Below are 22,030 nucleotides of genomic sequence, written 5' to 3'. Positions count from 1 at the left end.
AATATATCGTGCATCACTAGACTCCACTTAAGTGTCTCCAGGTCAGTCAGAAGCTGCTCTTTCTCCTGCGCACCTTGAGAACCTGCTCTCTGGAGGCAGTCGGCGTCACGTCCTTCTCTTTCAGACCCTGCTGATGAATCAGGCTCTCCATGCTGCCCACGTTGAATATGTCTCTCCTCGTTGCTGCCCTCTACAGAGGTCCAGAGAGGCTTACGTCTGATTTTCTAAATGAGAATGTGAAATTGAACATAATAGCTTTGACTACATTTACATTGTGTCATTTAGCTGAACGCTTTTATCCAAAGCGACTTACAAGTCTTATACGACAAGTCATCAGGAAGGGCACAGCTCTTATCAGCTGAGTAACAATGTTCATCAAAGTGTTGAGTGCTACAGTGTAGGTTAGTAGATTAGGACAAGTGCATGACAGTAAGGTTAGTTATAGTTAGGGTTCCGGCTGTCCTCACTGTGGTGGGTAGTTCCTTCCCCCATTGTGGGGCAAGGACTGAGAATAGGCGGCGGCTTCTCCTTGATGACCCTCCTGGAGCTCGGATAGGAGTGGGTCTGAGGCGGCCAGAAGATGCAGAGCGTAGGGGTCTTGAGACCATTGACCGGAGGTAGGCGGGAGCGGTTCCCTTTGCCGCACGGTATGCCAGGTCGAGGGCCTTGAAGCGGATTTGTGCGGCAATGGGGAGCCAGTGCAGGTCCCTAAGAAGTGGGGTGACATGGGCCGACTTCGGGAGGTTTGAGATCAGGCGGGCGGCTGTGTTCTGAATGAGTTGAAGAGGCTTGGTGGCGGTGGTTCTGAATGAGTTGAAGAGGCTTGGTGGCAGTGGTTCTGAATGAGTTGAAGAGGCTTGGTGGCAGTGGTTCTGAATGAGTTGAAGAGGCTTGGTGGCAGTGGTTCTGAATGAGTTGAAGAGGCTTGGTGGCGGTGGTTCTGAATGAGTTGAAGAGGCTTGGTGGCGGTGGTTCTGAATGAGTTGAAGAGGCTTGGTGGCGGTGGTTCTGAATGAGTTGAAGAGGCTTGGTGGCGGTGGTCGGAACTCCAGCTAGCAGTGCATTGCAGTAGTCGAGGCGGGAGATGACTGTTGATTGGACGAGGAGTTGGGTGTCTGACTATTTGTATTCTGTAATCAAAAACAGCACAACCCCCCCCCCCCCTCTCCAACCCCTGACCTTCTTTTCATCCTCCTCTCCCATCCTTCGTCCCATCATGCCACCTCCCTTCCCTATTAACTCTCTCCATCTTTCCTTCCCTCCCTGTGCACAAACTCCTCTCCTCCCCCTCCTTTTTCCTTCCCTATACTTCAACCCCCTCCCTCCCTCACCCCCCCAGGCTCAGTTGGTGGACCTGCGTTCAGAGTTGACGGACGTGCAGGCTGAGCGGGTCGTGCTGGAGAGGGAGGTCCACGACCAGCTCCTCCAGCTCCACACTCTGCAGCTGCAGCTCCACGCCAAGCAGGGCCTGGTGGACGAGGACTCGGACTCCATCAAGGACCGGCTGGTAGGTCCAGACTCACCACCACCACGATGAGGGACATGTTCTTTTAGAGGTTTATTTGTTAGATTAGATTAGATTGTACTTTGTTATCATTATATTTGTATACAACGAGATTTGGGACTCAAACTTAAGGTGCAGCAGTGGAATATAAAATATATATAAGTAATAAAAGAGAAATATAAAATACTATACAGAAACATAAAATACTATACAGAAACATAAAATACTATACAAAAACATAAAATACTATACAGAAACATTAAATAATATACAGAACAATTAAATACTATACAAGAAACATAGAAAATACTATACAAGAACCATAAAATACTATACAGAAACATAAAATACTATACAAGAACCATAAAATACTATACAGAAACATAAAATACTATACAGAAACATAAAATACTATACAGAAACATAAAATACTATACAGAAGAATTAAATACTATACAGAAACATAAGATACTATACAATAAACAATGTTACAATACAATATACAAAATAACAACAATATACAAAATAACTATTGTTGTTATTTTGTATATTGTATTGTAACATTGTTTATGTTAATGGAAGAGCTGACAAATGTTCATAGGATTTAATAAATTATTATGCTGTAATTAATTAGTATGCAGGGCTGGGGACATTTTCTTTAAAAAATTATCAATATCGAATTGTTTCATTTGAATCTAATCGATTCTTAAAATACATAGATGGATCTTTCCATCTAAATGCCTCGTTTCCAGTGGATGTTTGTAGATTTTCACTAAGCGTTGTTTCTAGAGCGTCTCCTAGGTACCGAAATCGGGAACCTTGTGAATCGAAATCAAATCAGTGCCGCTGCCCAGCCCTATTAGTGTGGTCGATTGACAAATATGTAAAGAATGTGTTTCCTACATTATTCCTCCTTAATTTACCTTTGGTATTAACACATCACAGCGCCAACAACGTTTATATATATGCGTTTGCTCGACAACCGTTGAACGCCAACCGCGTATATATACGTTATTTGGTCCGTTTTCCTTTTTTCCGATTTTAATATTCTATTCAATGTCACGGACCTGTATGTTGCCGTTAAAAGGCATAATGGGACCCCGAGGGTGCAGTACCGACCAGATCCGGCCAGGTGGCAGTATCGAGAGTGCAGTAAACCCTGTTCCAGACCGTGTGTTATGTTTAAATCCCTCCGGGCGCTAAATTTAGACGGAGCCGAGTAAATCGCTACATCCGACCACTTCGAAACGCATCTGGCACACCCGATCCATAAGTTGTGCCAAATGATGTCCGGGACCAGATGGACACCAATACTGGAAATTGCGATCAGACAATTGGAATATTATTTTTGGAATACCCCCGACCAAAGGTAAGGACTATCTGACATCAATTTCAGCTTGATCCAACAAGGTTTTCATATCCATCCAGCTGATCAGCGTCTGTAGTGTTCAACACAAATGCCGTTACTGGCCATCAAAGCATAAAAAAACGCCAGGAATTTGCCCGGATCACTCCGAAACTATACTTATATTCACCACGGGATAACGCGCAAACGTATTTATGATATTTTTTTTACATTTTTTGCATCTTGGACAGAAGATAGTTATATATATCTAATGCAGCTATAATAACAGGTATATTATATATATCTAATGCAGCTATAACAGGTATATTATATATATATCTAATGCAGCTATAATAACAGGTATATTATATATATATCTAATGCAGCTATAATAACAGGTATATTATATATATCTAATGCAGCTATAATAACAGGTATATTATATATATCTAATGCAGCTATAATAACAGGTATATTATATATATCTAATGCAGTTATAATAACAGGTATATTATATATATCTAATGCAGCTATAATAACAGGTATATTATATATATCTAATGCAGCTATAATAACAGGTATATTATATATATCTAATGCAGCTATAATAACAGGTATATTATATATATCTAATGCAGCTATAATAACAGGTATATTATATATATCTAATGCAGCTATAATAACAGGTATATTATATATATCTAATGCAGCTATAATAACAGGTATATTATATATATCTAATGCAGCTCTAGCGGGTGACTCACCAGTACCACGTGACCCTGACAGTTAAACACAGCGGTGTCATCCAGTTGGCCACCTGAAAAGGAGGTTATTTAACTCCGGAGGAGTGAGTTCACCCCAAGGCTATATGCTGCAAGGTTTCATTCAGCCTCCTTCCGCTCATGACATCACATCGCACCTCCTCCACGACACGCTTCTCTCTTTCCTCATCCTCTTCTGTTCTTCTTCATTCATTCGTCTCTAGAATGGTCTCCTCTCTAGTGGAATGGTAAATGATGAGGCCCATTATAACCAGGCCTGGCTTTGATTGGATTTCCTCTAACCTTTTGATTCCTCTTTCCCTCCCGCTCTCCCCTAAAGCCTGCAGTTACAGTGGAGGAGATGGTAAGTGTGTGTGTGTGTGTGTGTGTGTGTGTGTGTGTGTGTGTGTTTTGTTTCAGTGTTGACATTATGCCCTGGTGGTCTATGTGTGCAGCAGGGTGAGAACTCTGTTGTTTTTTTGTTGGTTCTTTTCATACTTTTTATACTTTTCTTTTTGCACATGTGAACAGATTTTGACCAGCACTTACCAGCTTTATGTGGCAGCATTAAAGGAGCAGTTCACTTTGATATTCTCAGTCTCCTGTTCTACCTGAGACAGTCTCGGAGACTAACCGACACCATTGACTTCCTATAGCATTATTAACAAAACCAAACAATTTATACTTCCAATATAAAATAATTTGATAAAATAAAATAAAACACTGGTGTCAATACTTTTTAAATAGATTGAAATTAGATTTATTTATCAGATTTTTTTTTTACAAAGTGAACTGTTCATTTTAATGTGAGAATATTATCTGTACTTCTTTTTAGACGCGAAGCACATCTTTTGACCAGCGATGTCACTAACTCACTCTTTCAGTAACTCGCTCACGGTTAGCCACTCTGCCCCTAGTGGCGGCTCACGGGAAATACGCTTTGCATCTACAGTGGTTCCCAAAGTCGGGGTCGCGACCCAAAGGTGGGCTGCGAGCAGCCACGGGTGGGCCGCGAGATGATTTAAAAAAAATAAAATAAAATAAAAAATTTTTTTTTTATTTATTTTTTTTTTATAATTCTTTTTTTGTCAGGCCACTGAACTTAGAAGCAGGCCAGGACAGTGTTTCTAGTTGTATTCTAAAATTATATTCTATTGTATTCTAAAATGTCACTATATGGTTTTATATTAACTTAATAAATAAACAAAAATGAAAAATCTACTTATTTCAACGAACATTTCAAACTAAATAACAGATTATGCACATAAAACGCTGAAAACAACCGAAGCAACAATAGTATTTTAATGAGGCTATTATTATTATCATTATTATTTTGCAACAAGTTAGCCCTCTCATAAATAGCACATATAAATGAATAACTAACTTGAACTAACTTAATAGGATTGAAGTGATATTTGGCTTAAAAAATCGGTCGCCTGGCAAAAAAAAAAAAAAAAAAAAGCCAGACGATGTGCATTGGGCCGCGGCTCTCTGACGCCTTATTTTCTGGGCCCTGGCCTGAAAACTTTGGGAACCCCTGATCTATGACACTGTCCTTCTTCCTTTTCTATACTTTGTTTTCCCCAGAGACATAAACATAATGTCCATTTCAGTGGCGTTTTATTAACTTTCTGTGGTGATCTTCCCCCAAATCCACCACATACAGTCACTTTCCCAGATTAAATTGACTTTCAGTCCAGTCAGTCAACACAACACCAATTGAAGCTACAAATCAGGTTTCTAATTAGTCTATTTGATGACTCTTTGAAAGATTGGACGTCAGAATCTTCACTAGGAGGCAAAAGTCGATCCTGAAAGTTTAATCCTGAAGACGATCTACTTCATGAATTGATTGAGCTGAATGTGATATTGATCCCTTGGTCTGTTCTGCTTTATCTGTGGCATTGACCCTGGTATCAGTTATGGATTAAACCCTGCATTATCTTCTATATCTACACAAGGAGTTTAAAGTAGGGATGCCCCGATCACGTTTTTTGCCACCGATACCGATCACCGATTGTCGTGAGCCATATCGGCCGATACCGATCCGATACCGATCGTTTTTGATTAAAAAGAAATTAAAAATGATTTTATATAAAATATATATATATTTTTTTTATAAAATATATATATTATATAATTAGACTTGTACTTGTATTATCTGCGAGACATCGCCACCACGCAACAAGTCAAAATGCTCGCTATCTGCAAACAGCTCCACTGTCTGTGTGTACTCTAGTAGCCTCCAGCTCCAAAAAGGATTCTCCGGCGCTGCAGCGGGACCCTATTGGTAACGTTACGGTTCTTTGGTCAAATCACATTCATAAAGCCCTCAGCTCGAATACGCATTCAATCAATGTTATAAGACGTTGATATCAGGAGCTATCTGTAGCTACTGCTAGCCGGCTAGATGACGTTAAGACAACTATTTAGTTCAATCGGACATTTCGTTTTGAACTGTGAAATAACGTCAGCTAACGCAAGCTAACGCAGGCTAACGGAGATATCAACATGGACTACTAGACTTCCTGGGACATTTGTTGATATCCGGAGCTATCAGTAGCTAGCCGGCTAAATACCGTTAGACAATGCCTACTAAAAGTGAATAGTTGACTGGGTAATTTTGTTTAAACAGTAACGATAGCTAGGTAGCTAACGTTAGCTCAGGTCGAATGCACTATCTAGACTCAGCAGAGGAGGTCCGCCTCCTCTGTGTTTACAAACTCTACACGGGTACGGGCGGGGCTAGGGAGGAGGAGCAGTTTGCAGGTCCTGTGCGTCTGAGACAAGCGAGTGAGATATCCACTTGATCAGTTTCCGCGATCGGCGAATATGACTAATTATCGGAATTCCCCGATCGCATATTTATACTGATTATCGGCCGATAACGATCGGTGGACGATCGATCGGGGCATCCCTAGTTTAAAGGACAATTTATACCCGTCTTTAGTCCTTCCATCCTCTCATCACGTGTTTCATGCTGTTACAACAACTTATTGTTTATTTATTCAGCTTTTTTCATTATTAGATCCTAACCTGTCTCTCATAATAATAACATTGTGATAATAATGTCCTCACCTCAGTGATGCTTCATCCCTGAATCACTTTGCTTTCCTGTTTTACTGTAACTAGAGATGCACCGATACCACCTTTTCACTTGGGTGATTGTTGGCGGGGGGGCGGTCCAGAGTGACGTCAGACAGACTCCACCTCCCTATAGGGGTGGACCTGGCGGGGGGGCGGTCCAGAGTGACGTCAGACAGACTCCACCTCCCTATAGGGGTGGACCTCGCGGGGGGCGGTCCAGAGTGACGTCAGACAGACTCCACCTCCCTATAGGGGTGGACCTGGCGGGCGGTCCAGAGTGACGTCAGACAGACTCCACCTCCCTATAGGGGTGGACCTCGCGGGGGGGCGGTCCAGAGTGACGTCAGACAGACTACACCTCCCTATAGGGGTGGACCTCGCGGGGGGGCGGTCCAGAGTGACGTCAGACAGACTACACCTCCCTATAGGGGTGGACCTCGCGGGGGGGCGGTCCAGAGTGACGTCAGACAGACTACACCTCCCTATAGGGGTGGACCTCGCGGGGGGCGGTCCAGAGTGACGTCAGACAGACTCCACCTCCCTATAGGCTGCAGTGATGAGCGACAGGAGCCCTCATCTGGCCAGACAGCCGCTGCCCCCCCTATTATTACTGCTCTCTTTCTCTCTCTCTTCTCTCTCTCCCTCCTGCTCTCTTTCTCTTTATCTCTCTCTCTCTCTCTCTCTCTCTCTCTCTCTCTCTCTCTCTCTCTCTCTCTCTCTCTCTCTCTGCTGTCTCACACACTGTCACTCACTCTTTCTCTCCCTCACTCACTCATTCTCCTTTCTTTCTCACTCTCCTGCGGTCTTTCTTACTTTCCATCCATTCCTCCTCTAATCATTCTCTCTCTCTCTGTCTCTGTCTCTGTCTCTCTCTCTCTCTCTCTCTCTCTCTCTCTCTCTCTCTCTCTCTCTCTCTCGTGTGCCAGTGGCATGACGACCATTTTGTTGTCTACTTCGATGCCACTAACTTTCTTTCTCTCTCTTGAGTTCTAACCCTTAAATCATCTCATCTCCTCGTACAAACAAACACGGATGAATGGAGACTAACTCAGTCATTTTCTTTTCATTACATTGCGTGTGTGCGTGCATCAGGAGCGCGAGCTGGAGTCCAGTAAGAAGGAGAAAGTGCGCGAGGTGAAGCTGGAGGCGGAGGTGCGTCTCCACAAGAAGGAGAACGAGGCCCTCCGCAGGCACATCGCTGTACTGCAGGCAGAGGTCTACGGAGCCAGGCTGGCCGCTAAGTACCTGGACAAGGAGCTGGCTGGGAGGTAGGAGCTAGGATTAACCCATAACGCTAGAAATCTCCAATTGGTGATGTCACTAGGATGTCAAATCTGGGGCTTTCAATTCTAGCATTGAAGAAGGTCTGAACCGGAATTAAAGCCTCATTTGCAGGTCCTTGAAGTGCTTAAAGTGATTGATAATTTTAATTTTTTTTAAGTCGAGGCCTGGAATCCCTTGAAAACAGCCAATTTTTTAACAATCATACATGACTATAATACAGATGATGTCGCTGTAGCGTCTTAAAACAGAGGGCCGTACAGTTCTGAGCTGCTGTTTCATGAACACTTACTTCCTGAAGATCACAGTGGAAGTGGCATCTGATTGGGCTTCTTCGGCTCCTCCTCCAGGGTGCAGCAGATCCAGCTATTGGGCCGTGACATGAAAGGGCCCGCCCACGACAAGCTTTGGAACCAACTGGAGGCCGAGATCCACCTCCACCGCCACAAGACAGTCATCCGAGCCTGCAGGGGGCGCAACGACCCAAATAAGCCTCTACACTCTCCCGTGGGACACGTGAGTTGTCGCCTGCTTTAAATCAGTGTAGATATAGCTCCATTCAGACATCACAACACAGAGTTTTCAAGGTGGTCCCAATGTATGCAAAGTCAGTGGAAGGAGGTGGCCGACGGCGAAGCGGCTAGGAGCAGCCTTGGGACACTACTGTGTGAGAGATTAGGAGCAGCCTTGGGACACTACTGTGAGAGAGATTAGGAGCAGCCTTGAGACACTACTGTGTGAGAGATTAGGAGCAGCCTTGGGACACTACTGTGAGAGAGATTAGGAGCAGCCTTGGGACACTACTGTGTGAGAGATTAGGAGCAGCCTTGGGACACTACTGTGTGAGAGATTAGGAGCAGCCTTGGGACACTACTGTGAGAGAGATTAGGAGCAGCCTTGAGACACTACTGTGTGAGAGATTAGGAGCAGCCTTGGGACACTACTGTGTGAGAGATTAGGAGCAGCCTTGGGACACTACTGTGAGAGAGATTAGGAGCAGCCTTGAGACACTACTGTGTGAGAGATTAGGAGCAGCCTTGGGACTACTGTGTGAGAGATTAGGAGCAGCCTTGAGACACTACTGTGTGAGAGATTAGGAGCAGCCTTGAGACACTACTGTGTGAGAGATTAGGAGCAGCCTTGAGACACTACTGTGTGAGAGATTAGGAGCAGCCTTGGGACACTACTGTGTGAGAGATTAGGAGCAGCCTTGAGACACTACTGTGTGAGAGATTAGGAGCAGCCTTGGGACACTACTGTGTGAGAGATTAGGAGCAGCCTTGAGACACTACTGTGTGAGAGATTAGGAGCAGCCTTGGGACACTACTGTGTGAGAGATTAGGAGCAGCCTTGGGACACTACTGTGTGAGAGATTAGGAGCAGCCTTGGGACACTACTGTGTGAGAGATTTTTGATTAGCATCTCTTTCTGTTATTTTTCCAAGATGACCGTCAAGCAGGTGAAATTACTTAAAGGGACACGTCAACATGATGGACAATGGGTTTACAGTCTTCTCTAGAGTCTGACAAGAAGATGGCTACCAGTTTCCCCTCCGTGTGTTCAGTAGAAAGATTATATTCAGATTCAATTGTATTGCCTATTTATGTATTTTAGTCTCTACCATTACCCTGCCCATACCTGTACCTCCCTCCCCCCCCCTCCCCCATGCCGTTATGACGCCCGAATTTCCCCCAAGGGGATCAATAAAGGAATATCTTATCTTATCTAAGTACATGCGTTTTAGTAGTTTACACAGTTTATGGTTGCAGGGAAGTCCAGTGAATTCCCAGAAGTGCACCAGACCAGAATATTGTCATTGAATATTATATGACTAGAATACGAAGCCATAAGACGGTAGTTCTCAACCCTTTTCCGTGTCGAGGGCCTTGACATTTTTCCGTACAATACCTGCTGTTCTTTACACGGGATACCTGCAGCTGCGCTTAGTTAGCCACAAAAAAAAATAATGGAAAGTCGACGGGGACAAGCTCCTGTCCGTACGAGCCGACTGACGCTCACTGAAGGCAGCTCCTGCTGTTGACTGGGGTGACGGAAGGAGCACGTTCAGTGTTAAGACTAAGGGACCTTTCTCACTCACTACTCGGGGCCGAATCAGCGCCGGCTCACGCCCAAAAGGGGTGTGTCTGTCTGAGTGGGAACGCTCACCCCCGTCCCCGCCCCCCGCTGATTCGTCCCCGGGGGCGGTGAACCTGGGACGCTTGAAATAGGTGGTTTCGAGTGCGCGTCGGTGGGAGCGGGGGGCGGGGTGTACAAGCTTGTACCAAAACACGGGAGGCTTCTGTATAAACGTGCTGCTGACACACACAGCGTCGTTACTGTCATGCTTCATGCTTGCTTGAATTTTGGGCAGATAAAAACACACAGCAACAACTGGACAATGTTCAAATGCATTTATTTCTATTAGACCAGTATAATTGCCACGAGCGATGGGATAATGTTAGCTGCTGAACAGGCTAAGCTAACTAGCGTTAGCCGTTAGCTTAGCATTTGCCACAATGCTATACTATTATACTGGCATATTCCATTCACGTTAGCATGTAAGCTAACAAAATCAGCGCCTCTGAGACTAAACTCCGCTTTTGGTGTTCAATTGTGTTGATGTTAGTTTTGTTTCATCAACAAATGAGAGGCAGAACACAGTGAATGTATCCGTTTTGTTTATTGCACGTTCTTTGCTGAAAAATAAGTGCTACAGTGGCTATACTAGACTAGTACTAGGCTAAGCTAACTAGCGTTAGCCGTTAGCTTAGCGTTAGCCCTGGGAAACGCTCAAAAGCGAACTCTACAAAACCATCCATTCGTGAGAAAAGGGGGTGGGTTATATTGACAAGGCTTGACAACAGAGGTTCAAATATAACTTCATATTTATTGGTTATTTGTTTTATTTTATATCAGCATCCAGTCTCCACCGTGTCTTCCTGTTTACATTTTCGAGCGTGACATCATCGCATACGGCAAGCTTACAAGCTCAAAACGCAAACCGTAAACAAAACCCAGAGCGCACCAAGACTGAGTGTGTACACAAACTAGAGGGGGGAGAGGGGGGGGGGGGGGAGTTCGCATCAGATCTCGGAACGGACTAGAACGGAATGGAACGGAACCGAATGGGTGAGTGAGAAAGGCCCCTAAGACTCCCAAGATGTAGCACTGAACGGCACAGGAAGTCCTTCACTCCTCCAGCCATCAGACTTTTTAATGCATCACTGTGCCTCACTGTATCACTGAGCACAGGGTGACGGTACTATCTTCCTGGAATTTTACTTTTACTTTTAAACCGACATAGTACAATTTTACACTTACTGTATATTTCTGTATATTTTTCCTGTATATTTTATATTAGAATGTAACATAGGAAATGTATAGGGCTGACCCCTATTAGTTGATTAGTCGACTAATCGGTCGAAAAGGAGCCGTAGTTGACTAGCCAACCTCTTAGTCGAATAAAAAAATAATATATATATATATTTATAATTTATTTTATTATTATTATTTTTTAATCATTCTTTCCAAAAGAAAAGAGGCCTAGAAGCGTGGCTAACGCTAATGGCACGCATACCAGAGGCTAACTGCCTACGAAAACAGGCACAGAGGCACTGAAAGAGGATTTCACCCATCTAATGAACACACTAGACTAGACAAATATCAAGATGTATCCATCAGTGGACCAATTGCATGCTTTTGCAGAGGACAAGAAGCCTTCAGTCGACTCCTTCAGACATTTAGCACCCCCCACAGCCCAAATGAAATATAGATTATTATAATATTTTTTTTATTTTCTTTTGTCGACCAATAGTCGACTAACGTAAAATTTTGGCCAATCATAGTAGACCATCCAAATCCTTAGTCGGGGACAGCCCTAGAAATGTATATCCCGGACCGTATTTTATTCTTAGGCTTATTTACTTATTTTTTATTCGTGACTTTTGTTTTTGTCTACCTAAATGTTTACTGTGAGCGATTTTGTAGTGCCAAATTTCCCTCGTCGTGAATAAAGTATTTCTATTCTCTTCTTCTTGCCCAGGAGCCAGACTGCCTGAAGAAGACGCAGGGAGTCGGCCCCATCAGGAAGGTGGTTCTGGCCAAAGAGGACCACGAGGGCCTGGGCATCTCCATCACGGTACTGGTCCTCTCACTGCTTCACACTGGGCATCTCCATCACGGTACTGGTCCTCTCACTGCTCCACACTGGGCATCTCCATCACGGTACTGGTCCTCTCACTGCTTCACACTGGGCATCTCCATCACGGTACTGGTCCTCTCACTGCTTCACACTGGGCATCTCCATCACGGTACTGGTCCTCTCACTGCTCCACACTGGGCATCTCCATCACGGTACTGGTCCTCTCACTGCTCCACACTGGGCATCTCCATCACGGTACTGGTCCTCTCACTGCTTCAAACTGGGCATCTCCATCACGGTACTGGTCCTCTCACTGCTTCAAACTGGGCATCTCCATCACGGTACTGGTCCTCTCACTGCTTCACACTGGGCATCTCCATCACGGTACTGGTCCTCTCACTGCTTCAAACTGGGCATCTCCATCACGGTACTGGTCCTCTCACTGCTTCACACTGGGCATCTCCATCACGGTACTGGTCCTCTCACTGCTCCACACTGGGCATCTCCATCACGGTACTGGTCCTCTCACTGCTTCACACTGGGCATCTCCATCACGGTACTGGTCCTCTCACTGCTTCACACTGGGCATCTCCATCACGGTACTGGTCCTCTCACTGCTCCACACTGGGCATCTCCATCACGGTACTGGTCCTCTCACTGCTTCACACTGGGCATCCCCCCCAGCCCTACTATCATATTCCCCCCAGCCCTACTATCATACAGTATATTGATCCAGCCCTACTATCATACAGTATATTGATCCAGCCCTACTATCATACAGTATATTGATCCAGCCCTACTATCATACAGTATATTGATCCATCCCTACTATCATACAGTATATTGATCTATTCCCCCCCATCCCTACTATCATACAGTATATTGATCTATTCCCCCATCCCTACTATCATACAGTATATTGATCCAGCGCTACTATCATACAGTATATTGATCCAGCGCTACTATCATACAGTATATTGATCCAGCGCTACTATCATACAGTATATTGATCCAGCGCTACTATCATACAGTATATTGATCCAGCGCTACTATCATACAGTATATTGATCCAGCCCTACCACCATACAGTATATTGATCCAGCCCTACTATCATACAGTATATTGATCCAGCGCTACTATCATACAGTATATTGATCCAGCGCTACTATCATACAGTATATTGATCCTATGTGTTGCTGACTGTCTCAGGGGGGGAAGGAGCACGGCGTTCCCATCCTCATCTCAGAGATCCACCCCACGCAGCCTGCCGAGCGCTGCGGGGGGCTCCATGTGGGGGACGCCATCTTGGCTGTCAACAGCATCAACCTCAGAGACGCCAAACACAAGGAGGCCGTCACTATACTGTCACAGCAGGTGAGATCACGCACACACGCGCACGCACACACGCACGCACACTCTCACACACACCAGACATTTCTCCTTTTGCTTTCTCTCTTTGCTTGTTGTATTTATTGTTTGTTAGATATATACTGATAGATGGACATGTTTATAATGATTATTGTGTGTATGTGTGTGTGTGTGTGTTAGGGCTGTCCCCGACTAAGGATTTGGATGGTCGACTATGATTGGCCAAAATTTGCCGTTAGTCGACTACTGGTCCAAAAAAAAAAGTATATAGGCCTATACTATTGTTACGTACCCCAGTGGGGAGACGCAACACAAGGCCACAGACAGGGTAGGTGAGGGTGCAGTGACACAAAACGCAAGAGACAATTTGCTAAATAATATTTAAGTCAGCAACACAGAGCTAGGGGAACACCTTCATCCCAGTCTCTACCGCTCTCCATACAATACTTGCGCAACACTGACTTGAAGGTCTGATGCCACCTCTCCAGGGCACCTTGCGACTCAGGGTGATACGCACTTGAGATCCTGTGAGATATAGACAATGACAATAACACCTGTTCAAATATTCCTGAAAGGAAGTTAGTACCCTGGTCGGTTTGTACCACTTTTGGCAGCCCAAATGTAGAAAAAAACTTGATCAGACCTTTCACTACAGACTGAGATGTTATCTTTCTAAGAGGAATAGCCTCAGGGTACCGTGTTGCTACACACAATTGTTAAAAGGAACTCGTTACCAGTTATCGTTTTCGGCATGGGACCAACACAATCCACTAGCACATGCTCAAGCGGCTCCCCCATAGCTGGGATTGGGTGAAGCGGTGCAGGTTTAATAACCTGATTAGGCTTCCCTGTAACTTGACACACATGACAAGTATTACAGAATCTGGTCACATCCCTCTTTAACCCGGGCCAAAAAAAGTGCTTTAAAACCCTGTCATAGGACTTGGTGATGCCTAGATGTCCTGACCAAGGATGATCATGAGCTAAAGACAAAACAGACTGGCGATACTGTGTAGGCACAACAATCTGTGTAACATAACTCCACTCATTATCAAAATCCATCCGTGACAAACTGTAAACACCTCAGGGAACTGTTGCGCCAACACATCTGGACGCAAAACCTCAGGGCGCTCCAAAACCTCAAACGGGCATAACTCTGCCACCAGCGATGTCATTTCCCAACAGGAAAGTGACACCTCTCACCGGTAACGACGGGCGTATGCCCACCTTGAACACCCCCTGTGCTAAACCACAGTTTAAATGTACCTGATGGAGGGGCACCGAAACAAAACCCATCTCGATCCCCTGCACCAACACACTTGAGCCATTTGACGACTCATCACTAAATGGAAGCACGTCTGACAAGATGAAAGACTGTGCTGCCCCAGTATCTCTCAGTATGCGCACCGGACGCTGGTCCAACTCACTACCACTGAGAGAAACCATGCCGTCCAACATAAACGGCTCGTAACTGGGCTCCAGGCCGTCACACATTTTTGTGGGGACTACTGACTGCGGAGCTATCACCGTCTGCACCAAACCAACCTCCTTTGGTCGTCTATTTGGCGTAGACTGCTTGCGTTTGAACGCAAAACAGTCCTCCCTTATGTGACCCACCCGATGACAATGAAAACATTCTCGCTCCTCCTTGTAGCGGGGAGATAATGAACGTGGTGGGCTAGTGTGCACCTTAGCTGGAGTCTGAGCAGAGGGATAAAAACCTCTATCCTCATGTCGTAAAGTACCAAATGACTGTCTATGAGTAAGCACAAACTCATCAGCGAGCACCGCCGCCTGTGCCAACGTCTCAACTTTCTGCTCATTGAGATACGTTACCAAACGGTCATTCAGGCTATTTTTAAACTCCTCCAGTAACATCAACTCAGACTGAGAATTAAAATCAGCTACATCACAAGCCCTACACCACCGATGAAATAGAGATTCCTTCTCACGAGCAAACTCCACAAAAGTTCTGCCAGACAACTTTCTGCGAGTGCGAAATTTCTGCCTGTACGCCTCTGGCACTAACTCGTAGGCTCTAAGTACAGCCGTCTTGATTATGTCATAAGACAAACTGTCGCTGAGAGGGAGGGCAGACAAAATCTCCTGGGCTTTCCCAGTGAGCTTACATTGGAGCAAGAGAGCCCAGACCTCTTTAGGCCACTTTAATGAGGTAGCAACTCGCTCGAAAGCATTAAAATAGGAGTCTACCTCCGCCTCACGAAATTGAGGTACCAGAGATATAAGTCTACTCACATCATAAGCCCCCACAGCCGTGGAAGAGGGTTGAGCAGGACTCCCAGCCTTAGCAGCCTCGAGCTCCAGTTGCTTAATTTTAACCTCAGCGTCCAACCGGCGGTTCTCAGTCTCCATCTCCATTTTCCGAATAGCTAACCTGTGACTATATTCCCTCTCCTCCTTCCTGTCCTCAAACTGCAACCGTGCCAAACTTAACTGAAGACTGGCCTCTTCAGTACTCCCCCTAGGGAAAAGTGAAGCATGACCGGGCACTGGAGACGCGACACCCGAAAGGGGAGGCTTATCCTCTCCCCCCTCTGCATCCGCCCCAACTTCTCTCCCTCATGCTCCTCGTCCGAGCCAGAATGAGGGGAAGAAATAAAAGACGCCCCCTCACCTACACTGAGCACCTTCCTATACACCAATATGTGTACCACCTCCTCTCTCGGGTCAGCCTTTGCCAAACTTTTAGCAAGGCTGACCTGAAAATGCGAGGCGATAGCACATAAATCTTCCTTCCTACACTGATCCAAATGATCAACTGAGGGATCACTCAGAAACTCCTCCACACTAAAAGACGTCATGTCTACAAAGAGACACCAGCGCAAACATACACAGATCAAACTACTACCAAAAACCAACCTATCTAACTTGCCCACCGCACACCAACACCAACTGTTTGTTGCCCACTAACGAGCCCCCATTTATGTTACGTACCCCAGTGGGGAGACGCAACACAAGGCCACAGACAGGGTAGGTGAGGGTGCAGTGACACAAAACGCAAGAGACAATTTGCAAAATAATATTTATTTCACAAAATTCAATTCGGCAACACCGAGAGCAAGGAGGACTTAACAGTGAGCACCAAATGAAATATCAAAAATAAATAAAAGCCCACCCCCCCTTACAGGCACGGACGCCCCAAAGTACAGGTGGTGGTGCTCACTTCTAAAGCTGGTGTCTTTAACAGTAGGTCACCTACGTGATGCAAAATGTAGACCCAGGGTATCTTCCTGTCCTCAATGTCCCTGTGTGCGAAACAAAAGATTAATATATAAGAAAAACAATCACCATAAGCTGGGTGACGAGGAATAAACAAATACACAAACAGGTTATGGGCAAAACAGAAATGTACAACAGGCAGGATCACAAAAGGTACAATACTATAGGGAATGGCAAAAAAAACAGAGCCTTGACCAGCTCTCACACAAACATGAGCTCAACAGAGCTTTAACTAGCTCATGCACCAAACATGAGCTCAACAGAGCTTTAACTAGCTCATGCACCAAACATGAGCCCAACAGAGCTTTAACTAGCTCATGCACCAAACATGAGCCCAACAGAGCTTTAACTAGCTCATGCACCAAACATGAGCTCAACAGAGCTTTAACTAGCTCATGCACCAAACATGAGCCCAACAGAGCTTTAACTAGCTCATGCACCAAACATGAGCTCAACAGAGCTTTAACTAGCTCATGCACCAAACATGAGCCCAACAGAGCTTTAACTAGCTCATGCACCAAACATGAGCTCAACAGAGCTTTAACTAGCTCATGCACCAAACATGAGCTCAACAGAGCTTTAACTAGCTCATGCACCAAAAACAATGAGAGCTCCACCACAACACCACCAGATATAATTACCCACATACACCGACAGAGCTCTAGCTAACACTGCACACAGGGATATATGAAGGGATGTGGAGGTTAATTGTCTGACGAGCCTCAGCTGCTGCTGCTGCTGTTATTGCTGTTTGGAGTGAGATGGTGGTTGACCCTGAGAGATAGATAGGTTACACAGGTGGGAGACAAAAAAAAAACAATACAACTTGCCCACATACATAACGCATATTATATATATATATATATATATATATATATAATTCCCTATACAATACAATATAATATTACATGCATACATAATGATATAAGGACAGAGTCCGTAACAACTATATATATTTTTTTTGTATCATTCCATTTGGGCTGTGGGGGGTGCTTAATGTCTGAAGGAGTCGACTGAAGGCTTCTTGTTCTCTGCAAAAGCATGCAATTGGTCCACTGATGGATACATCTTGATTTGTCTAGTCTAGTGTGTTCATTAGATGGGTGAAATCCTCTTTCAGTGCCTCTGTGCCTGTTTTCGTAGGCAGTTAGCTTCTGGTATGCGTGCCATTAGCGTTAGCCACGCGTCTAGGCCTCTTTTCTTTTGGAAAGAATGATACAAAAAAAAAGCAATATTATTTAAAAAAAATAAAATTATTATAATCCACTGAGAGGTTGGCTGGTCGACTACGGCTCCTTTCAACCGATTAGTCGACTAATAGGGGTCAGCCCTGGTGTGTGTGTGAGTGCAAGAGTCTGTTCAGTTTCTGCTATAATAAGGGGTGAGACTGTGTAGCAGAGAAATCGTGCTCATTTAGTCTTTAACCTCTAAAGCCCTAGCCATATTTTCATAAAATTTGCACTTTCATGTTTAGTATTATGCTTTGTTTATGTATTCTTTTTTCTTTCTTTGCTCTATGTTTTATCTGTGAAGCACTTTGGTACAGTCACAACTGTTGTAAATGTGCTATATAAATAAAAATGTATTGATTGATGTGTGTGTGTGTGTGTGTGTGTGTGCATTCGTTCGTTCGTTCTCTGGCCCCTGCAGAGAGGAGAGATAGAGTTCGAGGTGGTCTACGTGGCCCCGGAGGTGGACAGTGACGATGAGAATGTGGAGTACGAGGACGAGAGCGGTCACCGGTACCGTCTCTACCTCGACGAGCTGGAGGAAGGCAGCGCTGCGGCACGCAGCAGTAACAACAACAACAGCCCCGCAGACGCTGCCTCGCTACAGGGTACGAAACACACTAACCCCCCCCTCCGCCTCGCTACAGGCTATGAAACACACTAACCCCCCCCCCTCCGCCTCGCTACAGGCTATGAAACACACTAACCCCCCCCCCCCCCCTCTGCCTCGCTACAGGCTACGAAACACACTAACCCCTCCACCTCGCTACAGGGTACGAAACACACTAACCCCCCCCCTCCGCCTCGCTACTGGCTACGAAACACACTAACCCCTCTGCCTCGCTACAGGGTACGAAACACACTAACCCCCCCCTCCGCCTCGCTACAGGGTACGAAACACACTAACCCCCCCCCTCCGCCTCGCTACAGGGTACGAAACACACTAACCCCCCCCCTCCGCCTCGCTACTGGCTACGAAACACACTAACCCCTCCGCCTCGCTACAGGGTACAAAACACACTAACCCCCCCCTCCGCCTCGCTACAGGGTACGAAACACACTAACCCCCCCCCTCCGCCTCGCTACAGGGTACGAAACACACTAACCCCCCTCCGCCTCGCTACAGGCTACGAAACACACTAACCCCCCCCCTCCGCCTCACTACAGGGTACGAAACACACTAACCCCCCCCCCCTCGCTACAGGGTACGAAACACACTAACCCCCCCCCCCCCCCTCGCTACAGGGTACGAAACACACTAACCCCCCCCCCCCCCCTCGCTACAGGGTACAAAACACACTAACCCCCCCCCCCCCCCCTCGCTACAGGGTACGAAACACACTACCCCCCCCCCCCCTCCGCCTCACTACAGGGTACAAAACACACTAACCCCCCTCCGCCTCGCTACAGGGTACGAAACACACTAACCCCCCCCCCCCCCCTCGCTACAGGGTACGAAACACACTAACCCCCCCCCCCCCTCGCTACAGGGTACGAAACACACTAACCCCCCCCCCCCCTCGCTACAGGGTACGAAACACACTAACCCCCTCCGCCTCGCTACAGGGTACGAAACACACTAACCCCCCCCCCCCCCTCGCTACAGGGTACGAAACACACTAACCCCCCCCCCCCCCTCGCTACAGGGTACGAAACACACTAACCCCCCCCCCCCCTCGCTACAGGGTACGAAACACACTAACCCCCTCCGCCTCGCTACAGGGTACGAAACACACTAACCCCCCCTTCGCCTCGCTACAGGGCACGAAACACACTAACCCCTCCGCCTCGCTACAGGGTACGAAACACACGAACCCCCCCCCCTTCCGCCTCGCTACAGGGTACGAAACACACTAACCCCCCCCTCCGCCTCGCTACAGGCTATGAAACACACTAACCCCTCCACCTTGCTACAGGGTACGAAACACTAACCCCTTCCGCCTCGCTACAGGGTACGAAACACACTACCCCCCCCCCCCCCCCCCCCTCCGCCTCGCTACAGGGCACGAAACACACTACCCCCCCCCCCCCCCGACCTCGCCAACAGGGCACGAAACACACTAACCCCTCCCCTCCGCCTCCCTACAGGGTACGACACACACTAACCTCCGTCTCTCTCTCTCTCTCTCTCTCTCTCTCTCTCTCTCTCTCTCTCTCTTCCCCCCCCCCCCCCCCCCCCCTTTGGGTATCCCCCCCCCCCCCCCCTTTGGGTATTCAAGCAGTGGAGAACTACTAACCATGGTAATACAGAACACCTATAGTAATATATGACTCTCCCTCTCTTCCCCCCGCAGCCCTGGAGAAGATGTCCGTGAGCGACGGCCCGGAGAACGGGGACACAGGCGTCTCCAGCGAGACTCCCTCTGAAGAGACTCCCTCCAACAGCTCCTCCTAGAGGGCCCAGGTGGAACTACACACCCGGTCGGGGGAGGGGTTTGGGTTTGGTCATCTGGGGTGGAGTGGGATCTGGGGGTGAGTTCCTCATCCCTCCCAAAGACATGGATATCAACAGATGGAATAAGATGGAGGAGATGAGTTCCTGTTGACAGTCTGAGGCCGGGTCATTGGCCGGGTCTGTGAGGACGTTTGGAGGAGGGGCTTAGAGAGGACGCCTGGGGCAGATTTATGGGTCGTCATGGATACTCGTTTCTAGATTTGTGAGCTGAAAGGCTGGACTACAACGTGTGTGAAATCTTTTTTTTGTTTGTTTTTGTTTTGTACTATACTTCTGATATCGTTGCCGTGGGACACTGGACCGAGGACGCACACGGTTGACATCACAACGCGGAGGAAGTGACTCACCGCCATGTTGTCATGGAGACGCACTCAGAACCTGCGTTAGAATTGACCTCGCCGTCTTTGTGCCGCCTGTAACGAGAGAAGAAGAGTCACCGGGAGAGTAATGGGGGCCACCGATTGGTTGAAACTGGGTATGGGTGGGTTCTGTTTGGAGAGACAATGTGTTGATTGGTCGCAGCCCACAGGTTCAAGTGTAGTTTTTCCCTCTATGTGCATAGTTACTTATCTGATCCTTTCTCCCCTACACACTAAAGACTACAATTCCCTACACTCTAACTCTCTGCAGAGGGTCTTATCTATGAATATCTCTTGTCGGTAACGTTTCTGAAAAGGTCTATCGGATGTTGTTTTATTCAAACCCTTTGCTCTGCCTCACAGCTCAATGTGAAGGAGATCAATTCTGCACTGTTTTTGTTTGTTTTTTCATGCGATCTTCAGATGGTTCTTGGTTCTAAAGAGTCTATGGACCAGTTTAAACTGGAATGCTTGCTTTGATTCTCTGGTAATCTCCACACAAACATGAATTTGTTTTGAACAAACATTGAATTTAGAATTATGCAACATGTTGTGCTTGCCCCTATGACTTCCATTCATTTAACATTAGCCCCTATGACTTCCATTCATTTAACATTAGCCCCTATGACTTCCATTCATTTAACATTAGCCCCTATGACTTCCATTCATTTAACATTAGCCCCTATGACTTCCATTCATTTAACATTAGCCCCTATGACTTCCATTAATAATATAATAATAATAAATATTAATAACTATCTATATATCAGTTTTCACACATCAATCCAGAGTGCCCCACAGCTATTTGTATAAAATGAACATAGGCATAAAATCAGCACACAGTTGACTAGGTTTAGTGTTTGGTTAGGTTAGTTGGTTAGTGTTTGTGTGGCAATTTACCAGAGAACCAAACGACGTGCTCTGATCTCACCCGGTTCTTAAGACTTACTCTCGAGGAAAAGGACCGCCGGAAAAAAATCACGTGCTTGAAAACAAAAATAACAAAAAATGAATGACCCTCTCAAGAAGGTAACCTGTTAGCCACGCCGTCCAGAGTCCAGCTGCTTCTCCAGGCCCCCCCCCCCCCTCTATCTCCTCTCCTCTGCTATTGGATCTCCTAAATGTTCCTTTTTTTCTTTTATTTGATTCTTTTCTCTCTTCTTTCACATTGTAGCATAGATGGGTTCTACAATGAGGAATTTCTGTCTTTTCGCTCTCACTTTCACTCTCACCTTCAGTGTTCATCTATCAGTAGGACAT

General features: G+C 46.2%; 1 protein-coding gene across 2 annotated transcripts in view; it reads left to right on the top strand.

Moving 5' to 3' along the window:
- Positions 1 to 21,165, top strand: part of gopc (golgi-associated PDZ and coiled-coil motif containing) — a 42,749-nt gene extending 21,584 nt beyond the window's left edge. The window contains exons 2-9 of one of the 2 annotated variants that reach the window (XM_084313968.1): positions 1,340 to 1,507; positions 3,951 to 3,974; positions 7,790 to 7,965; positions 8,329 to 8,494; positions 12,021 to 12,116; positions 13,329 to 13,493; positions 18,378 to 18,564; positions 20,251 to 21,165. In XM_084313968.1, coding sequence (XP_084170094.1) covers positions 1,340 to 1,507; positions 3,951 to 3,974; positions 7,790 to 7,965; positions 8,329 to 8,494; positions 12,021 to 12,116; positions 13,329 to 13,493; positions 18,378 to 18,564; positions 20,251 to 20,351 — 1,083 coding nt within the window. In that variant the 3' untranslated portion in view covers positions 20,352 to 21,165. The remainder of the gene's footprint in view (positions 1 to 1,339; positions 1,508 to 3,950; positions 3,975 to 7,789; positions 7,966 to 8,328; positions 8,495 to 12,020; positions 12,117 to 13,328; positions 13,494 to 18,377; positions 18,565 to 20,250) is intronic. The other variant, XM_084313969.1, reaches the window with a different exon arrangement.
- Positions 21,166 to 22,030: the final 865 nt, after the last annotated feature.

The sequence above is a fragment of the Notolepis coatsorum genome (genome assembly GCF_963971535.1).
Source record: "Notolepis coatsorum genome assembly, chromosome: 5".
Taxonomy (NCBI): Eukaryota; Metazoa; Chordata; class Actinopteri; order Aulopiformes; family Paralepididae; genus Notolepis; species Notolepis coatsorum.
Note: the sequence above shows the minus strand (reverse complement) of the source record. Positions and strands in the feature narration are given on the sequence as shown.